General features: G+C 30.0%; 1 protein-coding gene across 1 annotated transcript in view; it reads left to right on the top strand.

Moving 5' to 3' along the window:
- LOC129988145 (repulsive guidance molecule A-like) overlaps window positions 1–24,460 on the top strand; it is a 47,266-nt gene that overhangs the window by 9,402 nt on the left and 13,404 nt on the right. Inside the window, exon 2 of the mRNA XM_056096293.1 lies at window positions 13,966–14,474. Coding sequence (XP_055952268.1) covers window positions 13,966–14,474 — 509 coding nt within the window. The remainder of the gene's footprint in view (window positions 1–13,965; window positions 14,475–24,460) is intronic.

Below are 24,460 nucleotides of genomic sequence, written 5' to 3' on the forward strand. Positions count from 1 at the left end.
CAAAGAGATAAATTATTTACTTTATTGAATTACGATAGTCATGATGAATGTTTCTAGTTACTAAAATTTGATCTGAGAAATTGTTGGTAGTTTAATTTCGAAACATCTTGGAGATGAACAACTGTGGAATATATGTACAGAAAAAAGACACTTGGCAGTGGAAATCCGAACACATGTTTTATATACTTATTTGCCATGTTTGTAAATATAATCAAATTACCTCTCTTGAAAATTCATTATTATAAGAAGTTGTGAATTTCGTTACGATTAGATGTTTTAGGTTAGGTTATTATTATTAGGTTAATGTGTTATTATTGTGAATTTTATACCTTTTATTTCCTCTATGGAATATTTTAATATTTTATTGCTGGTAGTTTTTGATTTTGCAAGGATTCATTTAAATGTATGTAATGCTTTTCTGTTTATGCATTTTTTAAAATTCTTTCGTATAAATTTTCTCAGTTACAAACAAACTTTTGAATTTTAAACTTTGTTCTCTAAATTGCTGGTGTTCGAAATAAGTGTTTTCAATTTGTGAGTATTAAAATAAATTTATAAACATTTCAACACAAAAGATGTTGCATTTCCCTACTGGTACCCTTTAATACTAGTTTAACTAGTAGAACTTTTGAAACTGCAGTTCAAGAGCCTTAGTATCATAAAATAAAACAATAGAAATACTGATAAATTCTGTATTTATTTTCAAAAGTAATTAATTGATTACATATGATGTAAAATTACTTTAAAATTAATTTTTTTTCTCCTGTTTTCTTATCTCACAAAGATTTAAGAACTAATATATTTCTTTAACATTTTTTAAATGCACAAAAATTATACATATTTATATGGAGAGAGAGATTCGTTATCTTAAGGTGAAATCGCCACAAAAGTAGTAATGGGAACTCATGGTAAAATTAAAATTCCAAACTAACATAAATGTAGGCGGGTAAGATATTAAAAAAGGTCACGTATTTTCAGTCTTAGAGTGACACACAAAAAAATTACTATTTCTATCGGAAAAACTCATAAAAATACTAGGATGTGCTTCAGAATTACGACTACGATTTGGAGTAGATAAAATCTAGCGATTTGAACGATATTTCTTTTAATCTGGATCGCCCTAACACACGTGAGATGCATTGGAAATGAAAATATAACCTTCTGTTTGTGAGAAAAATAACCTTTTAGAACCTTTTTCTTTTTTTTCGTTGTAAGTCGATTTTTTATCGCAGGTCATATCATCCTTTTTTATGAATTGAGATAAGTTAGATTTCACAAGCAAACGCCCACATTTAATCTGTGCTATAAATATATATTTAATAGAAACTAGTTAATATCTGCACGGAATAGCAATTTTTTCTTTTCTTTATATTTTCGTTGATTACTTCATGGTTTCGTATGTTTTTATTCCACTAGAGGAAATGCAATAAGGTAATGTAAAAATTAGCATAAGGAAGCTTTTGACACACAGATGTTTATAAGATGCTTTGATATGCACCTGCTGTTTATTACGTGGCATTTTTTTCGAAAATTACTTTTTAACTATTCAATAAAAAAATAGCAATTTTCTGCAATTTAAATATTTTAATTTAAAATGTACGTTTCTAAAATTATAAGGATTTGGACAGCTGCGGGCGACTAGAAAAAAAAAAGGAATTAGTGTCCCAGTATCGAGAGGATCTCGAGGTTATCCACTGTATTTGAAACGTAGTTTTCTGAAAAATTTTACTTTACATATCATGCTTGAAAAGATAGAATTGTTTATTTTTCCTTCGCTTCCTCATGTACTGGAATTCTGAAATGTTTTTAGCGGTACATTTCTTATGATAATACTATATTTTAATATTTTCAGAATTTAAGAATCAGTCGATTAAGTTAATTAAATTTTGCTTTCGTACTAGTGACGCCACCTGCTTTTGAATTCGAGAAAAAACATGAATTTAAAAATAGAATTGTAATGAAATGTAAAAACTTTTAATACGTCTGTAATTTGTGTTTTTTTTTTAAAAAGTTCTTATTCAATGTATTACATCATTTTTATGGCTTCGAATCACTTTTGATACTTGAATTATTATTCTTGAAGAATTTTTTTATATTTGCTTATATTTATTTATTTTAATATTTTTTTTGGAACAACTCTGAATCTCTACTAATAATAAAGATGAGCATGTGTGTTCGTGTGTGCTGGCGCTTTACAGGCCAAACCATTTGATCTACAGGTGCCAAATTTGTCATATGCCAAATTTGTACCTTGGAAGTCGAAAAAAATGTACTTCGGAGCGATTTTTTTTTTTTGTAATTTTAATTAATTGGAAATTAAACTGAGTTTTAGAATTTTTCTGCAATGACTTATTCCGAAATATTATCGCTCAAAAATTAATTTTATCCCATTTCAAAATTTCTTTTTAATGTTGCCAATTTAATAGTCATGCAAATTTGGCTTAATTTTGGCAATTTTTTAAATTTTTTCCCCTAATTTTAAACAATAGATTATATTTTTGACCTGAAATTCAAACCATTTTCATTGTTTCGTCAAATATTTAATCATGTGATTTTCTTCCATTGTTGAAAGTTAAGGAAGAAGAATTCTATTTAATATCTATACAATTCAAAAGACAAATAAAAAAAGTGATATTACAATATTGCGAAATTTAAATGATAGTTTAACCGCATATTTATGTTTTTAATAGCAGTGTGATGTTTTGGGCCTGTGTCCGTTGGAAAGGGTTATGTCCATAATAAATAAACATCTTACTTACGACAATTAAAATATTTGTTTTACATATGACCCTTAATGTCAGACTTAATGGATATGAAGTTATATGTAACCTTATTACTATTATTATTATTTTTCTTCTTTTAAACATGCTCATTTCTTGTTCTTATTCGTGTTTATAGTTTGTGTCCTGAATGTAGTTCTTGTCCTCTAAGTGATTCCAGATTTTGCTTTTACCAAGTTTTCGGATTGCCAGAATTCGTATTATTAGCAAAATTTTACATTTTTTCTTTCTGTTTTTTGTTTTCATTTGTGTTTTATTCGTGTTAGTTAAATTAATTTTTATCTAATTTTTATTTCGTTTCTTTATTTGATTATTCTCTTTTTTTCTAAATTCACCATTTGTTCTGAAATTTCTTCGAATAAAATTAGCAGATCGTATAGGCTCAATATCTGCCTGATATAGACAATATAGACTCACCGGTTTGCTTGTATTTTACCCGAGGCGACCCTTTCCTAGTGGATAAAACGAAATAAAGAGAGAAGAGGAAAGTGGTTTTTGTTAAGATCTGCCTAAACGAAAGGGACGAAAGCCTACTTTTCTTACCTTTCGGAAGGATATAAAACTTCAGGGAAAAACCTCTGGGCTCTCTGAAAGGAGCGGAATGGATTCTAGGAATGGCCTACACATTAATATTTTAAGGGATGTTCTATAAATTGCATTTATGTATGCGTTCGCGTGTGTTTAGCTAATTCTGTGATGATAAGGAATATAATAGTAAGGCTTTATTTCTGAAGTTACCAAGTTTTTCTGAACTACAATCCAAGATGTTCTAGCTATTGGGGGGGGGAGCTTGTTAAATTGAAACATCCTGTATATAAGGATCAATTTATCATTGATATTAATAATAGTCTGAATCTACTATCGGAATTTTGATAATTTCTTAGGAATTAGTTTATGGAAGTGGATTTTCTGTAATTTGGTAACTATGCCGCTTATTGTGTAATGGGCATAATGAAGATTTTCATATTGATTAATTTTTTAAAGATATCAACATAATTTCGTAAATCTTTTTTTTTTTATTCTAAATTATTTTTATAAAGTAAAAAAAAGTTAATCGTGAATTCAGAAATAAATAAAACCCGTGCTGGTGCTATTCTTAATATTTCCAATGTCTGGACATTTTATATTTGATATAAATTTCTAATAATTGCATATCAATAGTTTGACTCCTACTTTGCTTTTTTCTATTATTCATAAACATTTTTTTTTCTTATATATTCTAGATACTCCTGTTCATAATTTGAACTTAGTTATATCTAATTTGAAAATAATTGCAATTTTAATGACAAAATTATCCCTGCATAAGTTTTTTAAAATCCTAATTAATGGAAAAACAGGGATCAATAATCACTGTTAAATAAATTACAAGGTCGAAAAAATTATATTAAAACCACGATGAATTAATGCAATAAATGTTAAATGGAAATAATTGTATTCTACACTAAGATTAAATCCATTTGTTCTGTGTTTTATGCCATATTTCAAAGCATTTAAAAATATTTTTGTGCTTAATATTCAACGATTTATTTAAAAATAATTTTAGATTTGTCTGAATAAAACCTGTGCCTTAAAAACTTGTTCTGTTTTAAAATCAGATTCGTTCATTTTTGTTTTTATTTCATGTCCAGTTTTAAAGAATCACAATTTATTTATTTATTTAATCGGACATAAAATTTATAATTTATCGTTTTTTTTTTATGTAGTTTCATCTCAGCATCGACTCGGTTTGTGAATTTGTGATTAAATTATCTTGTTTATTCCTTTGATTGTCTTGTTATGTGCCGACCTAGGACGCTGAGAAACTTGAAAATAATTATTTTTTCTCATCTTCAGTTATTTTTCCATTGTATGTGAGATTTATAAAAATGATTACCACCTTCTATCTTGAAGCTTTTAATCATAGAGACTTTAATTATTATTTTGGTTCTAATCTTGGAAAACAACATGCTAATTCGCCGATCGCTGTTTAATACATAACTCAAAATAGAAGGAAAAAATAAAGCCGGAGTCATTGATCACGTGATACCTTATTTATTATTGTCCCTTTATCACGTGATATTTACGCTTACAAATAGTTTTCGATGAGATTTTAGGTTGGCCGTTTTGGCGTCATCTCGATTGGTTGATCTGGCGTGTCAAAAATGTCACATTCATTGAATTGTTATCTGAAGATGAACTTATCGCCATATTATCGTTTAACTTAGGAAAATGCATTGTTTTCTTGAAGAGACAGCAACTAAAAGTCTGATTGCCACTTCCTTTTTTTTTTTTTTTTTTTTAATTTTTTATCTAATCGAGGTTGGTTTTTTTAAACTTTTTTCTTCTCTTTTCTATTGATTTATTTGACAGATATTTTTTATTTTTATTTTTGTTTATTGCTCCAGACTTGTGCGTCGTGCGAGGCTCTTTATCTTAACTGAGAGATTCTTGAAGTTTACATTCGTCTTATTGACTTTCCCTGTAGGTTTTTTTTTTTTTTTCCCTCCCTCTCACTGATTATTTTTGTCTCAAAGGTGTTTCTTTAAAGATCTTTTAAATGTACCGTTGTATCTATTAAAAAAACGTTTTGTGTTTGAAAGGCTTTTGGAAAAATATTGAAAAATCATAAATTTTAAAAAATTGATTTACGAATTTAAAAGGTATGAATTCTTTTCTTTCTTTCTTTCTTTAAAAAAAATAATTCATGATCAAGGATTGGTAAGTGCCTCTTTATAAAAATCGTTTAAACGTACCGTTGTATCTATTAAAGAAATGTTTTAATGTTTAAGAAATTGTTGGAAAATCATAAATTTAAAAAAATTGATTTACGAATTTAAAAAAAATGAATTCTTTTCTTCTTCTTCTTTTTTTTTTTTTTTAAATTCATGATCAAAGATTGAAAGATCTGCATATACATAGAACTTGAACCAACATGTAATTAAAAACTAAAATTCTTGATGCTTTTATTCTCTCCTTCCAGATTTTAGAACACATAAAAAAAATAATAATAGCGGTATTTTTGCAAATTTACGACAAGGAAAATTGCATTCAAACTATTAATTAATTGTTTATTATGTGCTTTCGACTCTTAGAATATTTTTTAAAAATCCATATTGTAAAAATCCAAGTAGATTTTAAATCTTTTGTGTAAATTACATTTAAATTGTGTTCTTTCAGGTAATTAATCTTGATTTTCGAGATGACTCCTGTAAATTTGTGTACCTTCTTGGAATGGTATTTTCGCTAAATGGCTGCTCACAAACTTTTATCTTGTATATTCTATCGATTAATCTTTTAATTTCTGAGTAACCCTATTATCATTACCCACCCATCCAATTTTTCATGCATAAAAAGTTTTATTATCAAAATTAACTACTTGGCAGGTAATTCAAATCTTGAGCTTAAGCATTAAACGATTTGTATTAACTTAATAACATTTATAGGATTTTTTTAAAACATTATATTCCATTTTCTTTAATCATGGCATTAGTTCCGCATCCTATCTGCGTAGAAATAATTTCGCAACAATTTATGATGAAAGTTAACGATTAGTATTCAGATGGTGTATAATTTCAATGAAATTCTTGAGGCGGTTTCTTTCTGGGTTTTATATAATTAAGTTTAAAAGAAGACATAATTTCATTGCCGTAATTGTTCTTGATATACGCATAAGACGTTATTTTATCCATCACTTCTTTATTCGTGAAAGGTGTAAAATATTTTATCGCTTTAATACAGAGTTCTTAGTACTTTTCTGTTATTGTTGCCTATTAAGTTTTATGACATTTATAAGTTTAACTTTTCATGCGAAACTTCAAAAACAAAATTTATTCCTGTATATTTATTACAGAATTTTGTTACGATGAAATGTTTGAATATATATATTCTGTAATATAGCTAGAGGAATAATATGTACCTACAATAAAGTGATTATGCTGAATTTATTGAGACAGGTTACAGCGCCACTAATGATGAAATGAAGAAGTGATACTAAAATAACAAATAAGTAAATAAAATAAATAAATAAAGGAAAAGGAAAGGTATTAAAATAACTCAAAAAATAAAGACGTCGGTCGAAAAGTTCAGTTCGAAATATGTAGGTTATGCCATAATAAAAACACAGGAAGAAGTTTCATGAAATCTGTAAAATTGGTAGAGATATTTACTATTAAAATTATGAAAATTACGTGATTTGAAAAAGGATTCATCCTGAAATCGAAAAATGTACTCTTCTGTACCCCCCGAATGTGTTTTTCAGATTTATTATTATCATTTATTTTCTTTGTTGTTTAAATTTCACTTCGCCATTTCTTAACATAGAAAAACTGTTTAATAGTACCGGAGAATGTATTTTTCAATTTAGGGCATACTTTTTTTTTTTTTTTCCATTTAAGTTAAAATTTGAAGATTATACTTAAAGGGCCGAAGATTCGAAGATACACCAATTTTACAGATAATTCCATGAAACTTATTTTTATTGTAATATAGCGTACATTTTTATATTGAGTTTTTTGGCTGATCTGCTTTATTTCTTGTAGCTTCCTTTTTCCTCCGCTAGGAGCTATCTCAACAAATTCAGTTTAATCACTTTACTATAGATACACATTACTTCCTTGGCTATATGGGAAGCCATTTTAAATTTAAAGGTTTAAAAAGACTTTCCCAATCTTCCTGTTAATATATATAGCGTTTTAATCCCTTATATCTCGTGTTTTCTGCTTACTGCTATTATCAGACTAAGTCTATGGCAAAGGATACCGACGTGCTTTGATTGGTTTAAGCCTTGGCATCTTTTTGGCAATGTTTTGCACTCATAATAGTGTAGTTTTCGCTTATTTGCCTCAAACCTTATACCTTTCATTAATTTTATGGAAGATACAAGTGAATATCAACACGGTCTAATTTTTATTAACATAATTGTTTTCTCTAAATATTACTAGTAATACTAATTATTAATAATAATAATAAATATTACTAATAATACTAGCAATACAAGTAACTAATGTTGTTTATGCACAGAAGTATAAAAACTGAATGAAAGTAATTACTCAACATATGATGCAGCAATTAAATAATTCTTATTTTTCTATGATTTTCGTGCCTTTATAAGATAATTTATGCAGTCATTGAAACTTGTTGCTGAACGTTTGTTACTTTCCCATTAACTAAATATGGGGAGATGATTACTTAATGCCCAAAAAGTATAAATATGTAAGCTTTAACAGAATACGTGATTTCGTAGCTAAATTTTTTTAGTTATATCAAAATAATATTAGGAAGAAACACACACACTAAAAAATATTTTTAATAAATTGTAATTTTTATATTTCTTGAATTTTGGTTCCAGGATTTGATCTTTTCTGCTGGTATATATGTTCCAGATTAATATTACATGTAAACCGTAAAAAATAGGGCTGGGGGAAATCACAAATTTTATTTATTTTTATAAAAATATATTTCAGTATGGCATTTTTTTTGCAAAACATTGCCAAAAAGATGCCAAGGCTTAAACCAATCAGAGCACGTCGGTATCATTTGCCATAGACTTTGTCTGTACAATTTGCGAACTCGCGTCAATTCCATGGGTTGAGAATTTCTACTTTAAATGGTTACCTCTCACGTTCATTCATAGCATTTTAACGTGGGCTGAATTGCTTAAGACCGCATTAATAACTAGCCTATTTCTCGGTGTAACACACAGTCCCACACAGTTTTAATGTATGCGAAAATAATTAGTGCAAAATCGGAAATAATTTAGTTTTTTAAACAAGTAATCGATAGCAAAAGTAATCTGCGGTTTCGGAGCATGCAGAAGAATAATTTCCTTAATGATTTATGCTGTTAGTGGGCGAATGCTTAGTTTGAATCAGTTCTTATAAAATATGTCTATGCAGTCGAGTGCTTTAGTTGGATTTACCGATTTGAAGGAATGTGTCACGGAGTTCTTGAACTGGTTCTTAACCTCTGAACTAAGCAGATGATATCAGTATTAACATGGCATTGAAATTACTAAGTCAGTGGTTGTGTTTAGTCAAGTGAAGGTATTTCATAGACAAGTAAACTGATAACTTATATTTCAAATATATAAATTAAGAAAAGAAGACAGTTTTACGTAGGTGTTTTTTCGAAACACCTATGTAAAACTTGGCTCGCAAGTAGTAGCCAACAGCTGTAGCAATTACGTATTCATTAGATGACAATTAGCGCATATGGATAGCTTTAAGAATTTTATGATTTCTTTTAATGTTTTATTTGAAAATAAATACATTTTGCTGTGATTTACTTTGAAATTTAAATTGTTTTAGATGCGCAAAACATCGAGGCCAACTTTCTTCAGGATAACTTTTAATTAAAATTTTTGTTATTCTTATTGTGACGTTTGATACTTAAAAAATACTCACATGGAAACGAAATCAAAATCGGTAAAATAAAAAAAAAAGTATGCATAACTATTGGGTTGGGAAAGGGAAGGACTCTTAAAACACTTAAATTGCCTAACAAGCCCTATAGGACCGGCTCCTTTTTGTAGATAATGATAACTAACCTCTGACAGAATGAGATGTGTTATGTTTCCACTATGAGTGCTTTGATTATATATTTGCATAAAATATTCTTTGCAAAAGTATCGACTTTAAATAATTGGATCTCGTCTTGAATCTCATCTTGACTTTGAGTGCTTGAGCACTTAGGCCAGCCTTTAACCTTCAGAAGCACTTTATTGTTAAAGTTTTAAACAATAACTACAATAGACGTCACGCTATTAAGGTTAAATTGCGTCACGTGAGTAATCGTCCTACCGACAGATGTAACTTATTTAAATTGATGATAGTACAAGAAAAGGTTAGTCGAGACAGTCGTTAAGTACATTTAAATAACTTGAAAGTGATCCCATTTATGACATTTAAACTTAAATGATATATATATGATCCAGAATTTTGTTGTTAGTGATCCTTAATGAGTACTGTATTACATGTATATCAGACTATGCATAGGAGATTTAAATGAAATTAAAGGCATGCATAATCATGGGAAATAAGTTGGTCGTCAAAGGCGGCACGTATGTAAAAAAAGTGCGAAAGAAAAAACTTTTATTGATGAAGAATACATAGAAATACGGCCGAAATTCGAAACTAACAATCCCAGAATAAAATTTCAAGTCATCCATTAATTCAAATTAAGAAAAGTTGGGGTGGATCCTGGCACAGCCCACCTCTTAACGACTTTTTGAATTCGCGCCAAACGAGTGGCGATAACGTCGCCAATGTGGCAACATGGACGGATTTTTTTAATTTTTTTAAAATTTATTTTATTTTATATTTATTTTATTTATTATTATATTTATTTCATTTTATTTATTATTATATTTATTTTATTTTATTTATTAATTATATTTATTTTTTATTATATTTATTATTATTTCTGGCTTAAGTATTGTTTTTGAAAAATAATGATTACAAATATTCAATTAGTAGTCAACTTGGCGAGATTTCAAGTCGCCAAGAGGTGGGCCCATCTAGGATTTTACCAAAAGTTGGGTTTAAAAATGAGTATATCAAGAAGAAACAACATTTTTAAAATTAAAAAAAAAAAATAATATCGTCAAATTCGAAGGCAAAGGTACATTCCTTTATATCTGAGTTATTGTTTGTTGATGTTAGAAACAGTCAAAATTATAGCGTGGTCACTTTTCAGTCACTAACTTCTAAGATATTGCAGTCATCGAAAAACTTTAAATGCAAAAGTTGTTCGCCTTAATGAGGCGCTCATTTGGACAATTGGATTTATTTTTCTATCTTCAATACTAAGAAAGTTATGGCGAAATGAAAATTTCCATCCCCTTTGAGTTAGATGGGGTATTTATGCACTCATCCGAGATTTTTATATTTCTAACATATTCCAAGCCAGTTAAAATCCAAACAAAATTTCTCTAGTTATTCTGTTCATAAGATATCATGGGCAAAGCATTATGCACATATATATAAACTTTTGAACGAAGTGTGGTTTTGGGTTCTAGGGACCATGATGGTAAAGAACAAGAATTTTTCTCGAAATCTTATGAGAACCATTGCAAGAAGTAGTCTTCCTATAGGAATCTACCTAAAATGACGATTAGTATTTGTTTTTAATCACAGTTTTGATTAATATTGCGTGCTTAATAAGTAAACAGCTAGCAGTTTGATTAAAAAAATGCTGATAAATATAATTAAAAAGATTATTTTAAAAATAATAATTACTGTAAGTAGGGAAATAATTTTAATAAACAGCCATTTTATATGCAATTCTTTTATGATAAAATTTCATAGTAAATATTTAAGTTTCCATTTAAAGCTTTTTTCTTTTTTGCGAAAGAAAAGAATGAGAAAATTTTAAATGTTTTTTTTATTCGATTATACAATAGTAAAATTTATGAGTGAATTAAGAATCTTACTCACGTACGATTATAAAAACACTAAGAGAATGCGCGTGTTTAACGAAGGAAAGCAATTCAAACAAAAATATTTTTATTATTTTTATTTTTGATTTTTATTTCCAATTTACCATTTAATTTGAACCAGACGATATATTATAATTTATTATTCATTAAAATCAGCTGAAAGAGAAAGAAAAATTCGAATTATCGGTGAACATTAAAGTTTATTTTTATTCCTGGGAAAAATTTGACGGAAAAAATCATAAGGTCAGTAAACCTGTTCATGGCCAGCTGATAAAACCATGGCTTATTGATCTTATCAGCTGGCGTCGGTTATGGTTTTGCAAGATAAACATGAAATCCTTATTTGTGCGAATTTCAATTTACATTTATTCATTTTCAACATTTTCACAGAGTAATTTATCTCGTGAATCTTGTGTTGTTTTTTTATTTATCGTTTATGAATTTCAACCAGTGGGAGCGGTTTCCCCAAAACTTCCTCGCATACTCTCTAATAAACTTGTTATTGGCGTACAAATATGAAATACTAACCTTTGGCGTAAATTTAGTATTTTGACTGAATCTATCGTGTCATCCTTGGCGAGTTATTTGGCGATTAATCCCTGACATGCGTTACTAGTACCTAAAAATTGAATTTGTGTTTTAGATGCATTTTTCTCAATTGTTGAAATCAAAATTTGACGCAGAACTGCAATTGTGATCACAAAATCTCATATAAAATTTTATATATTAAAAGTCATTGCATTTTTGAGTTTTCGCGTTTACGTGCTTCTGAACATACAGACCCACAGACATTCAACTCCTTGTTGCATTTTCCTCAAAATATGTGTTGTTAGCTGCAATAAAGATGTTAAATGTGTGTACCAAATTTTTTTACGCAATATTAACCTTTGGCGTACATTTAGCATTTCTACTGAATCCATCGTATGATCTTTGGCGCATGTTTTGGCGATCTCTTTTTTCCCAATCGACTAAAATCAAAATTTAGCACAGAATTACAATTGCAGTTACTAATTCAAATCCCAAACTTGGCTATTTAAATTATCTGTTTTTGAGTTAATGCGTTTACATGCTTCTAAATGCTCAGACCGACAGAAAATCAACCCTTCATTGGATTGGCGCGAAATTTGGTTGGTGGCTACAATATAGATATTAAGTTTCGTGTACAGAATCTTATACATTTAGCTCTCTACTTTTTGTAGTGATCGTGTTATCTTATATTCGAATAGCCAGACAGACAAACAGGCTTTCTGTGAATAAATTTTGTTCAAAATTTGATAGAAATCTACAAATTTGGTGTATAGACCATATACCAAATTTCATCTGTCTTGCTCTAAGCTTTTTTGAGTTATGTGTGGCACAAATAATGCAGGAATTTTCCAAAAAGTGTTTTTCGAACTCAAAAGGAGGTCTAAAATTTCGAGAATCGTCAAAATCTTGCGGTCTAATTTTTTTGACGCTTCCAATACATTCTGTGCACTTCATGTGCGAGTAACTAAAAAAAGGAAAGGGGGGGGGTAATCGAGGAGGGAGAGTTAATATTGCCATAGATGCGGTGATCGGAGATTTTCTTTCATATATCTGCACCTTTTATGTGTGATACATTGTTTTAAATCGTTTGAGAGATAACATTTACTGGTAAAACCATTTATGGAAAGATGGAAGTGTTTGTTTGTAGACCTAAAGCTGCTGGCGACAATAATGGTGTGCGAAACCAATTAGAAATTTCTAAAAGATTAAGAGGGTAGGGGGTGGCTGAAGTAGTGGCCCATTATTTTTATTATTAATCATTTGGTTCTATCATTATTCAACTACTATTGGATACATTTATACCGGAACTAGATGCGTTTTAACCTGAATCAAATTGAGTATGGATAGATTTAAATAAGTCATCAGTTTCATTTGTTACTTTTGGAAATATATTACAAGTATATACATCTTAGCCTGTTTTACATTGGAATGTCTTGTCGTGAAGTTAGCCACTATGAAATAATTTATATTTTAAAATTGAATTCGCACATTTTAATCAATTTCGACATGGTCAAATTAAGGTGGTTGCAAGATTAGCCTCCATAAGTTATGCAAAGATGACCTTTGATAAAGTTTTAGTAGTTAAATTTATATATAAATTATTATGCAAAAAAAAAAAAAAAAAAAAAAAAACCCTTTAAGACTGATTGGAAATTATCGATAAATAAAAGAATCTTTCAGAAAATGAATACGATCTATAATTTGTTTGCTGCAATGATATATTAATTGATTTTGTTAGTATTTTCATCAGTATTATTAAAGTATTATTTTCAAGAATAGTTCATTTGTATGAAATATATTTTCAAAATTATAAATATGCAAATTAAAAAAAAATACTAGAAGGTGGTTCCAAACGGGTCGCACGGAGAATGAAAAATTAATAAAAATATATCACATAGGGCGTGGGAAGCAGCTTGGATTGTTCTGCTAAGGGAGCAACAACACCTTAGTTCTAAGTAACGTCGAAATAGTACTAACCTTAATGATCGCTGTGGCCACTGATCCCTTTCCCTTAAGCTCATTGGTCAGTAACGTTTGACATTGCATTTCGAAATAATTCTATGAACGATTACGCATCGAATCCATCTTCCAGCTGAAATGATCCAATAAGTCCAAATATATTTGAGGGTATAAAAAATAAAATTTTCATTTACCACACTAAGTGTATTGATATTTTCTTATATGTCCGATGTATGATAGCTGTATTCTGATGATTTTTTTTTTTCTTTCAATTTATTTTGCTAGTGTATTCGGCGGAGTGCAGGGTTCAGCTGTGCTCTCGACAATACGCTCGTGCCACCGAGGAAGACAACATACAACAGGGCGCAACCTTTCGCTACTGCAGCTTACTGAGGAGCTACTCGGACTGCGTTCGGGCCACGGCCCGATCCTGCAGAGGCGACTTGTCTTATCATACGGTGCAGTCACTCGTCTCGCAGTGGATGCGCATGTTCGACTGCACACGCGTGCTGGAGAAGGGTCCACAGGCCATGCCGCCTCCGAAGCACCCTTCAAGACCAGGAGGCGGACACCGGTTCCAAAAACCCCCTCATCAAGAGTGCAACAACTACCGCCCCGTTGGAGGGTACAGCCACTGCGCCCTTTTCGGCGATCCCCACCTGAGGACTTTTTATGACGAGCTTCAGACGTGTAGTGTGCCTGGGGCGTGGCCACTCCTCGATAATCCTCACGTGGCCGTGCAGGTGACCAATGAGCCTGTGGGAAAGGGATCAGTGGCCACAGCGATCACCAAGGTTAGTATTATCTCCGTATTGATTTGAATATTTCTGTTTTATATCTTTCACAATGGTTTATGTATGCATGTATTTAGATAATATTTCGGCTGAAAAACAAATGGAGTTGCGATAGCATGTTAGTAAAGTCTCGGTGTTGGGTCGGGGGCTTTCAAGTTTGGAACCAGATTCCATACAAGAACGCCATCTGGTGTTTGTTAAATCAGTTGGAGCTAAATTTCTTCCTTCTAGTGTTCATTCGACCGATTGGTTGGATAGTTTAGAGAGGACGATGCTTAATATGATTTAATTTAAATATGATTTTTTTTTAAGAATCATTGAAATATATTGAAGGAAAAGATTTTACAACTGTTATAGTAATTAGAATGACACAATTTTGCAACCGTATGTTTTTTCGATTTTTTTAAATAGTTTATTTTAAAAATTTATTTCAATAATTGTCTTATAAACATTACCGTGGAGGGGCTTAAGCGGTCAACTTTTTTGTGTAGGTTATAGATGAAATTGATTTTATGTTTCTTACCCAATGTTTCTTAGCCAGACTCCGGAAACTTGTAAACCTCCAATCCCGCATAACTTAAGGGATATCTACTTAAACCTATCAAGTCATTGCGTGTTTCACAGTGATTTGTTTGATTAAATATTTAGAACAATTCAACATTTATATTTTCATACATTTTCATTTTTTTAAAGGAAGATCTAAGTATATACGATGACTTCATACAAAATAATAATAATCAGCGGTAGTGGTCTCTAAAACTTTCACCCATATTTATATTAATCTTTGGCGGGAATTTAGCATTTTTACTGAATCTTATCGTATCATCCTTGTTGAGTTTTTTTTGGCGATCAATCCCTGGCTTACGATTAATAGTATCAGAAAATAGAATTTGTGTTTTAGACGCGTTTTCCCCAATCGATTCGAACAAAACTATATCTGTTATCCCAAAATTCCATACCAAATTTTATAGTTTTAAGATCGTTATGTTTTTGATTGATCACATTTGCATTTTCCTGATAGTACTAACCGACAGACGATCAACCTGTTGTATTTGGTTCAAAATTTGATAGGTGTCTGTACTACAAAAGTTAAATCTGTGTACAAGATCTTATATATCTAGCGCTATTCTTTTTATAGTTATCGTGTTACTTATATTCGAATAGACGAATTTAATCTCAAAAAATTGATTGGTAAAAATAGACACAAAATTGATAGAAATCTGCAGATTTTGTGTAAAGACCGTATACCCAATTTCAACAATCTAACTCTAAATATTTTTGAGTTATCTTTCTGACAGATAGACAGACGGTCATTTTCCAAAAAGTGTTTTTCGAACTTTCGGAGATCTAAAACGTGGAGATTCATTCATCAAAGTCTAGTTCGAATTTTCTGACGATTACTATACTTTCTCTATACTACGAATACGAGAAAGTAAAAATCGTTAGGTAGAAGTTAGTAAAGGCGAGTGTTTTAATTAAAATTTTTTTAGTCAACGTCAACATTTTTTTTCAATGCTTTTGAATAACGAGTGGCGAGGAGAGACAGCTAATGTAGCACTTAACCACTGTCCAGTGGTTGTTCCATTTCAAAAAGTTTCTCTTTTTGTTTTGGGAAGATAAGGTTCTTGGGTGACAAATAACTCGCTTCTTATCCGCACTTTGGTGAGACCTAACTTTTTGGAACCAAGAAAAATCATCTCTTTTTCACATACAAATCAATCATTCTTGTCATGTTTCGAAACGGCGAGAGTTGTTTTTCAAAAAACAGCGACTGCAATTCCAAAACTGCGACTCCAAAATGGCATTCCAAACTAAGTTTGCATCATTTTTTTTTTTTTTTTTTTTTTTTAAACACGGTAAGGTTTATGGACAAGCTTACTGTCTGTAAATTGCGTCATGTGACATCTGTGATGCGGCCTGGGTGATGAAAAATTGCTTTAGACGTCTTGAGAGTAGGTGTTGGACTTAGATCAATCAAATTTGGCAGGTGGTAGTGTCTAAGAAAAGGATTTTCAAAATCAAGATTAAAAATTAGTCGTAATTTTTACTTTTATCTTGTATTTAATATATTATCGCCCCGAAACCTTTATTTATTTTTGTATTTATTTGATTTTGTCATAAAAAAAGCATTTTATTGATATTGAATTTTATTCTCATGAATATTATTATTCTTATTTTGAATAAATTCTTCAAAATATTATTTATTAATACGTTAAAAGAATATTTTTTTTTATTTTAGTACCGGCTTTTATACACATGTGCTTTTAGCGTCTGTATTAACCCTTTCTAGGGCCGTGGAAAGTATGTTTCCCACCAAATTTATCAATATTTGTATGAAATTATGTAGCTTGGCATAAGTTCTGACAATTTTTTTTATAAAGGCAGAAACTTGGATGCTTCAGTTCTTTATCTTACACAAAATGACGTGTCTTGATTTGTTACTTAATTATCAATTAACCAAATTAATTAATCAAATTAAATTTAGCTAATAAATTAAATGAATCATTCTAATTTCAAGCCTCAAAATATTTTAGCATAATATGACTAGAAAAAAATGGCCCTTTAAAGGGTTAAATAAATTTTTTGTGTATACGTTTCCCTCATTATAATTAAGGAGTATTTTTAAAAATAATTTTAAATCAGCCTAATTCAATTAATCCTAAAATATTCTACATTGTAAAGAATATGCTAAAAGTTCGACTATTCTTTAATTTTGTTTTTCTCATTTTACTTCCGTTGTTTAATATTTTATCTTTATCTTTAATGAAAACTACATACTTATAAGTGAAATTGTAATTTCGTTTTTCTAAAATTGGTAGCTGCGATTTTAATAGTTTCTTTATAATAATAATTATTATTATTTCTATTTTCTTAACATTAGAAATAAAAAAAAATTAAGTTTTTTTTTTTTTTTTTTGTATTTGAAATGTTTAAATAGCCCTGCTCTAAATTTTTGTCACTAGGCTTTTGGGTGTATTAGCATGTTGTAACATGATCATTAACATATACGTTCTATTCCCGGAATTTCTTTTCTTCTGTCTGGTACGCGCAAACGATTTTCGCACCTGCAGCTGTCTGATTTGGAGCTATAAACTAGACTTCTTGTTCGGACACTGCTCCCCTCCTTCATCTTGCACCCCCTCGGGGTCGGCGCTCCCCTTTTTCAGAAGACCTTGAAGCTCGTTATGTTCTTTCCTCGTCTTTGGGGGAGAGAAGTTCTTTTTCTTTACGAATCTTCTCCCCCCCCATGGTTACACCCGACCCGCATCTTCTGCCGCGCTTCTGCACGGGGTGGATGCGAGAAGGGGGAGGGGAGTTGAGCATTTTTCTTTTGTATCTTTTTTTCTTTTTTTTACAACAGGATGGGGAATGCGTTGCGGTTCTAGTGGAAAGTATAGAGTAGTTTACCATGATTATCGCAAACGATATTACATCAGCATTATACTGGATATTTGTAATTTTCTTTTGTGTTTATTAATTCTTTCCTTCCTTCACAAAATGAACATTTTTTTTTATAAAGAACACTTGTAATTTTATTTTTCATTTTGTATTTTCGATCTGATTTAGAAAAGTTACTAAATTTTTCCAAATTTTTTGTGTGTGTATCTTTTTATTGTAGAGTTTTTGAGAAATGTTTTTACCTTCCTCACCAGTTTTAAGAAATATAAGCAGTTTTCAGACTATTTAACATATTAGCCAAATCCTCCCCTTTTCAATTTCTTGGATTCGATCATTTTACTTTTAGTGCTTGATTTTAATATTAGTTTCTCGTGTATATAAATAACGGAATTGCTTATTGAATAATCCGAAAAGTCCTATTTTCAGAAACAGAGAAGAGAAAAGGAATCAGTAGTTTCGGTAATATCCCGATTATTTGTGAGATCAGGTGATGAACAATCGCAGATAAATCGTAAAAGGGCATAAATCAACACGAAATTTTTTTTGAATAGTCTTTTTTAACTGTCGGAGCCTGTACTGTTCATCTCAGAATCCTGATATTCCATTTTTTATCTATTATATTTCGCTAAGATGTGGTGTGCAGAACTATGAGCTATTGTCACTCTTTCTAATTCTGCGTACAATGTGAATTCACCCTGTTAGTCATCTCACGTCTCTCCTCATTTCATTTTTTTTTTTTTTTTTTTGTTTTGACGAAATGAACGCTTTCTGGCGCATGCGCAAAAGTCCATAAAGTTTCCGAATCCGAGAATGGGCAGTATAACAACAACAACAATAAACTGTAAGTTTTTAAACTTTGAAGTTTGGTGGTTTACTTTTTTGCATAAATAAATAGCTGAGAAATAAATTCGGTTAACTGTTTTGCGTGTGTGGATTAAAATAACTATTTTTATTTGTACATGTAAAATCGCGGATAACTTACATTATAATTAATGGAATGAAAAATAACAATTTATGCTTATAGTTAACTACCCCTTCCTCCTCCCATCTTCCAGACAACTGAGAATTGTACTTGTACGAGATCCTGTCGCTGAAATATTCGGGGATTGCCACAAAAATATATAGGAATATATTTCGAATTGTAACTTATAATTCATCCTATTCGAAAAAATAGATTTAAAATACTTTTAATTATTATAATTAGATTTTTTTACAAATTTTTATTTTCATTTTCTACAATTAATTATTTTTTCCTTAATTGCTGATAATTAAAACACTCTTCACAAATTTACTTTTATATCTAAACAAATATTAAAGTTGCGGACTCTAGATAAAAAAAAAATGTAATTAGTTGTTTTTCCTTGTATAAAGTTTTAATATTATAAATCTGAAAAGCAGGGTTAGTTTAGAGTTTCATTTCAGTATTAAATTCTTATTGTTGAAATGAAATAAATTATGAATGATAACAATAAGATAAATCCTGTAATACTTTTTCGTTTCTTACTATGATTTGTCTTGAATACTTTTGATTCCAGGCTCATGAAAAAGTGTAGAATGAATTTTTAATCATCTCTAATTTCAATTAACACTTGTTTCGTATATTGTATTAAAAGTTAGACTTATTTTAAAAATTTGTATAACAACTCACTAGGCTTGTGAATACTCATCAAATTAGAATGAACTGCACATGCTCAGTTATTAATATTGAAGCTGTTATATTTCATGCAGTTATATATATATATATACAGTACACTCCCGATTATCCGCGGAATTGGGTGGCGCGGCCGCCGCGGATAACAAAAATCGCGGATAATCCGAAAAAAGCTAAAAACGGGTACAGCAAAAAAGAAAACAGTCATTCCAACTTTGAAAAATTGTTTTATGTACAATAAAACGTAAAATAAACAGCAGGAAATGTTTAACTAACGCTTACTATTTTAGTATATCACTCAAAACTAACCTAAAATGCATTTTGTTAATGAAAACAGAAAAATGCTTTGTATTTACAAGAGGTGTCAAGGATACACAGAAAAATTAATACATATGTACTGTTTTAATACTGTAATGTATTATGTAATTACAAAAGCATAACTGTAAAACTGCCCCTTTTTAAAAAAATCAGTCAAAAAAAAAAAAACTTTGTGCGGCAGGCGCGGATAACCCGCCCGCGGATAATCGGGAGTCTACTGTATACTAAAGATTTCTTTCTCTACTCGAAAGCATTGTAGCATGATATTTTAAGTTTAATCGGTCTATATGTTTTATTTACAATCTACTTTTAATCACTGTAATGACTGTTTAATATCGCTGCAATGCATGTATATAAGCTCAGTTACTAAAACTATGAAACAGTAATATATATATTTTAATTTTGAGTTGATTAAAATTGCAAGAAAAAAATCGTTTGAACATTTTTTTAAAAATCTTGTATATAATAATTTTCAAATATTATGTCAGGCTATAAACAATTACCGCTCAAATAAAACATTATGAAAATTCACTCATGTAGTTGCCAGAATTAGACATGCGTAGTAGAACGCATTGTGAAATAGGAGCGTGAAACATGTTTGTTTAACTGAATTACATAAGAAAAGAGAGAGAAATAAATATAAATTTTGTTGTGTTTTGTATTTTTTTTTTTTATTCATTAAAAAAACACTTGACAATTATTCACTATTTTATAAAAGAAAAGTGATAAAATTAAATATTTTAAAACATTTCAAAATAAGGCTGCACTTAAAAGTGTTCCATTATCTGATAAATCTGCCAGTTTACTACAGCACAAACATTTAGAACCGCAAACGTTCGTGCTGTCGTTTGGGTTTTATGGCAGAGTCTAAAAAAGTAATCCATTATTTCGAGAACCATTTGACCTTTAATTGTTGGAAAAGATATTTTGTGTAAAAAAAGGATAAAGTAGAAGAGGGAAAGCTTCCAAACGATAACTTGTCGCTCGAGCAAGGGCGTGAGTTGAACTGTCGCTCCGTGTTAGGAAACAAAATCGTCTGCGAGGTCTTTTCGGGGGCGGGAAATCCGTGTGCCCTTCGCTCTCGTCTGACGTTCCGTGAAGGGAAGGGAAGGGGAGGGGATGACGTCAAAGCATCTGGGGCTGAGAGAGAGAGATAAACAAGCCGACGCGGTCGATTCCATTGTACTTTGGCGAGGGGTGATTGGAGGAAAGTTGTCGTTCGCTAGAAAAATGTTTTGAGAGATCTATTGATTGGGATCTTTCCTCTCTGTTCTCATGCATGTAATTTTGTGTGTCCTAATCATGAGATCTCGCTTTTGTAATTCTAAGTTCTACTCGTCATTTCTTTATTTTATTGAGTGATGGATGTTGAATCTTCAAGCCTTTTGACGGTCTTGATGAAGATGAATATTGTTATTGTTAAATATTGTTCCTCTTTAATCTTATTGAATTTTCTTTTTTTCTTTACAATTTGATAGTCGGTATATGTAATGCTTTAAATTACTCGAAATTTGACATTTGCATAATTTTAGATTTCGTCCCATATCTGTTATGATTTTAAGAAGATATTTCATTTTTGGAATTGAAATTATGTAAGGCTATGACTTTTGAATCTTTAATGATTTTTAAGAATTTGTATTTTTTAAACAGAAATTATGTGTCTGGGTCCCCCCCCCCTTTTTGACACACATTGGGGTAAGGGGAAGAAAACTTGGAGGAGGGGATGACTGGTTAGTCGAAATTATTGAAATTTATATGAGGAACATAATATAGTAAATAAAAATATATAAAATGTCTGTTTAAAAATAAGAAGATACGTTTTAATAATAATAAGAATGGTAGTTTGATATTAATTAATTCCAAATTCATGTGAGTTAATTCATTGAAAATAAAAGAATTTAATATTTTGAATTCCTCTATCCTAATCCATTCATTCATTTTAAGTGATTAGAGTATATTTAAAATGAGCGGGTGGAATTGTGCCTCAAATACTTAAACTCAAAATTATTTAACTTATTTCAGTAATTTTGATCTTTAATATTTCATGTATTTTGAGTTTATTTAATGTCGATCCCTTATGGAATGACATTAAAAAGAATATGTTTTATAATACCAGAAATATATTATGTGGACTTTATATATCTCAATTAACAATAAAGCTTCTACAACAGGCCAAATGACCATTTTACATTGGAGATTTCGATATATCGATTAATAGTGAATATGTTTGTTGTTAAGGCAGAGTAATAATAAAATGAATGAATTTGTGATAATAGAAGGTTTAATAGCTAGAATTCACAGAATGTTATTGGAAAATCCAGTGAGGCTCCGTTTATAAAAAATAAAAGGAGTTATTGAAAATTTGTCGTTTTTCTCTTATTCCTGATTGTCTGATATCTGTTGCCGATTATAATCATTATTTCTGTTGCATTACTTTCGGTCATTTTTTCATTAAATGTCCTATTTGTATCAATTCATATATAACCTCGCCAATGCTTCTTTAATTTCTGGGTGTTGCTGAATCAGTTCAGAAGATGTATATGCATTGTCTTAAATAAGAACACAGATATGTTTTCATTTTATAATTTAAATAAAAGACGAAAAAACTACTCCCTCTTTTTATTTCCATCTCTGATTATATTACTGAACTAAAAGTAACTAATAACTCCATCTGCGTTAAATTTTTAGTAAAGACATGATTTGCTTATGAATATAATATTGTAATATGGTATGAGGGAAATTGTTCTAATTTAATCATCAATAAGCTGTTAAAATTAGCTAATTATAAATTAATATATATATTAATTGTTAATTGAAATCTCTGTTTTGAACATAATGAAGTTTACAGTTATTGTTTTTCCCCGAGTTGAAAACTACTCTAATGTGTACCTTAACATCCTCAAGAATGTCAAATCACTGAATTCTAAAATCAAAATGGTTGATAGAGTAAACAATATTGTACATAAAAATGTTAGAATTTCTCTGCTTGCTTGTTTGGGTTACCTCCATATTGGAGAGAAATTTAAGGGGCACATTAAAGTAGATTTTTTTGCTTGTTTGAAAAATCGGCGAAGGATTCAAGGGGCACATTAAAGTAGATTTTTTTGTTTGGGTTATCTCTATATTGGCGAGAAATTCAAGGGACACACTAAAGTAGATTTTTCTTATAGAAATTAACGTTCATAAAAATTTTTTGCAGCGTTATTTATTGATACAGTTAAACCCCAATTATAATGAAGTCCCGCAAACAAAAACTGTTTCTTTGTAAAGACAGCAAAATAACTAATTGATTGGTTTGTTCCAAATGGTGGTATTTTAATACAAAATATAAACAACATTGTTTTTGTAGTCATTAAACTAATATATTATAATTAATTTATTATAATATTATTTTTATGGCGATTCTTTAAAAAAAAATCTTGATTTTTAGAAAGCGGGGGGGGGAATCACTTTTTTTTTTCTCTCTCGATTAATTCGGATATCAGATCACTGAATTTCGTCATGTAGTAAAGATTGCAAAAATAGTTAGGGCATGGTTTCTTTGCTCACTGATAATCTCTTTGAATTTGTTTTCTAGTGAACGATAAGTACATTCCTATCGTATTCTTGTGTTTATTGTTGCGAGCATTAGTATGGTGCAGATCTTTTATAATGTATCTTAAAATTTTTTATGATGAAAAGTTTCTTTAAAATGCTTTGGCAACATTATCTGTTTCGATAAAATCTTAATTGTTTTTCTCAAAACACAAATCAATTTTGTTTTTGCTGAAAAAAAAATTTGAAGGAAAGGAAACAACAACCTTCTTGTAATCTTACATGTTCATTTGATGTCTATTATCAATAGTAAATATTTTTTTAAATTGAGATTGGCTGTATAAGTACTAAAAATCGTGGTTGAAAAATATTACGATATTTATTTAAAATTTATAGACTTTTTTTTTGTCGTCTTAGTGTGTTCTAAACAGACATAAAACTTCTTATCAATTTGTTTCATTTTATTGAAAAATTCTGTTGATAAAATCTTCAGAGGTTTCAAACAAACGCTTCTTTTGGTGTATATTGCTCGATACGTCTGTGGATATTGTCATTCACCACGTATTTCATTCTTCCTTTTTCTTTTTTTAAATCTGCAGCTGCACTTGGGAATCATTGTACAATGTCTATCATTTGGAAATGTTTTCTCTTCTTTGCCAAACACTGATGCCATTCAGAAAAAAAAAAAAAAAAAAAAATCGTAACTTAGTTTTGGTTTGAGTTGGAAGATTTTTTTCTTTCTTTCTTTTCGGAAAACGTAGCTAAAAAATCGTCTGAGACGAGCGAATAGTGAAAATGAGTCAGAATTCTTTTGGATATTTTCCAGAATCGTTCTCTATTGTTAGATCGCTATTGTTGGACTTGGATACCCCTTTCTTTCTTTTTCTTGCCCTCTTAAAGTTTTTGAAGAAACACGAAACTTCCATATATCCTTTTATAAATAATTTATTAGCTGGAGATCATACTTAAAATCGGAGTTGGATGTCACTTCACGTAGTAGGAATTTCAGAATCCTAAGTTTTTTGACAGGTAATTAATTCCATTGGAAATGCAATAATATTTGCCGCCATTTTCTATTAGAGAA

The sequence above is a fragment of the Argiope bruennichi genome, chromosome 10 (genome assembly GCF_947563725.1).
Source record: "Argiope bruennichi chromosome 10, qqArgBrue1.1, whole genome shotgun sequence".
NCBI lineage: Eukaryota > Metazoa > Arthropoda > Arachnida > Araneae > Araneidae > Argiope > Argiope bruennichi.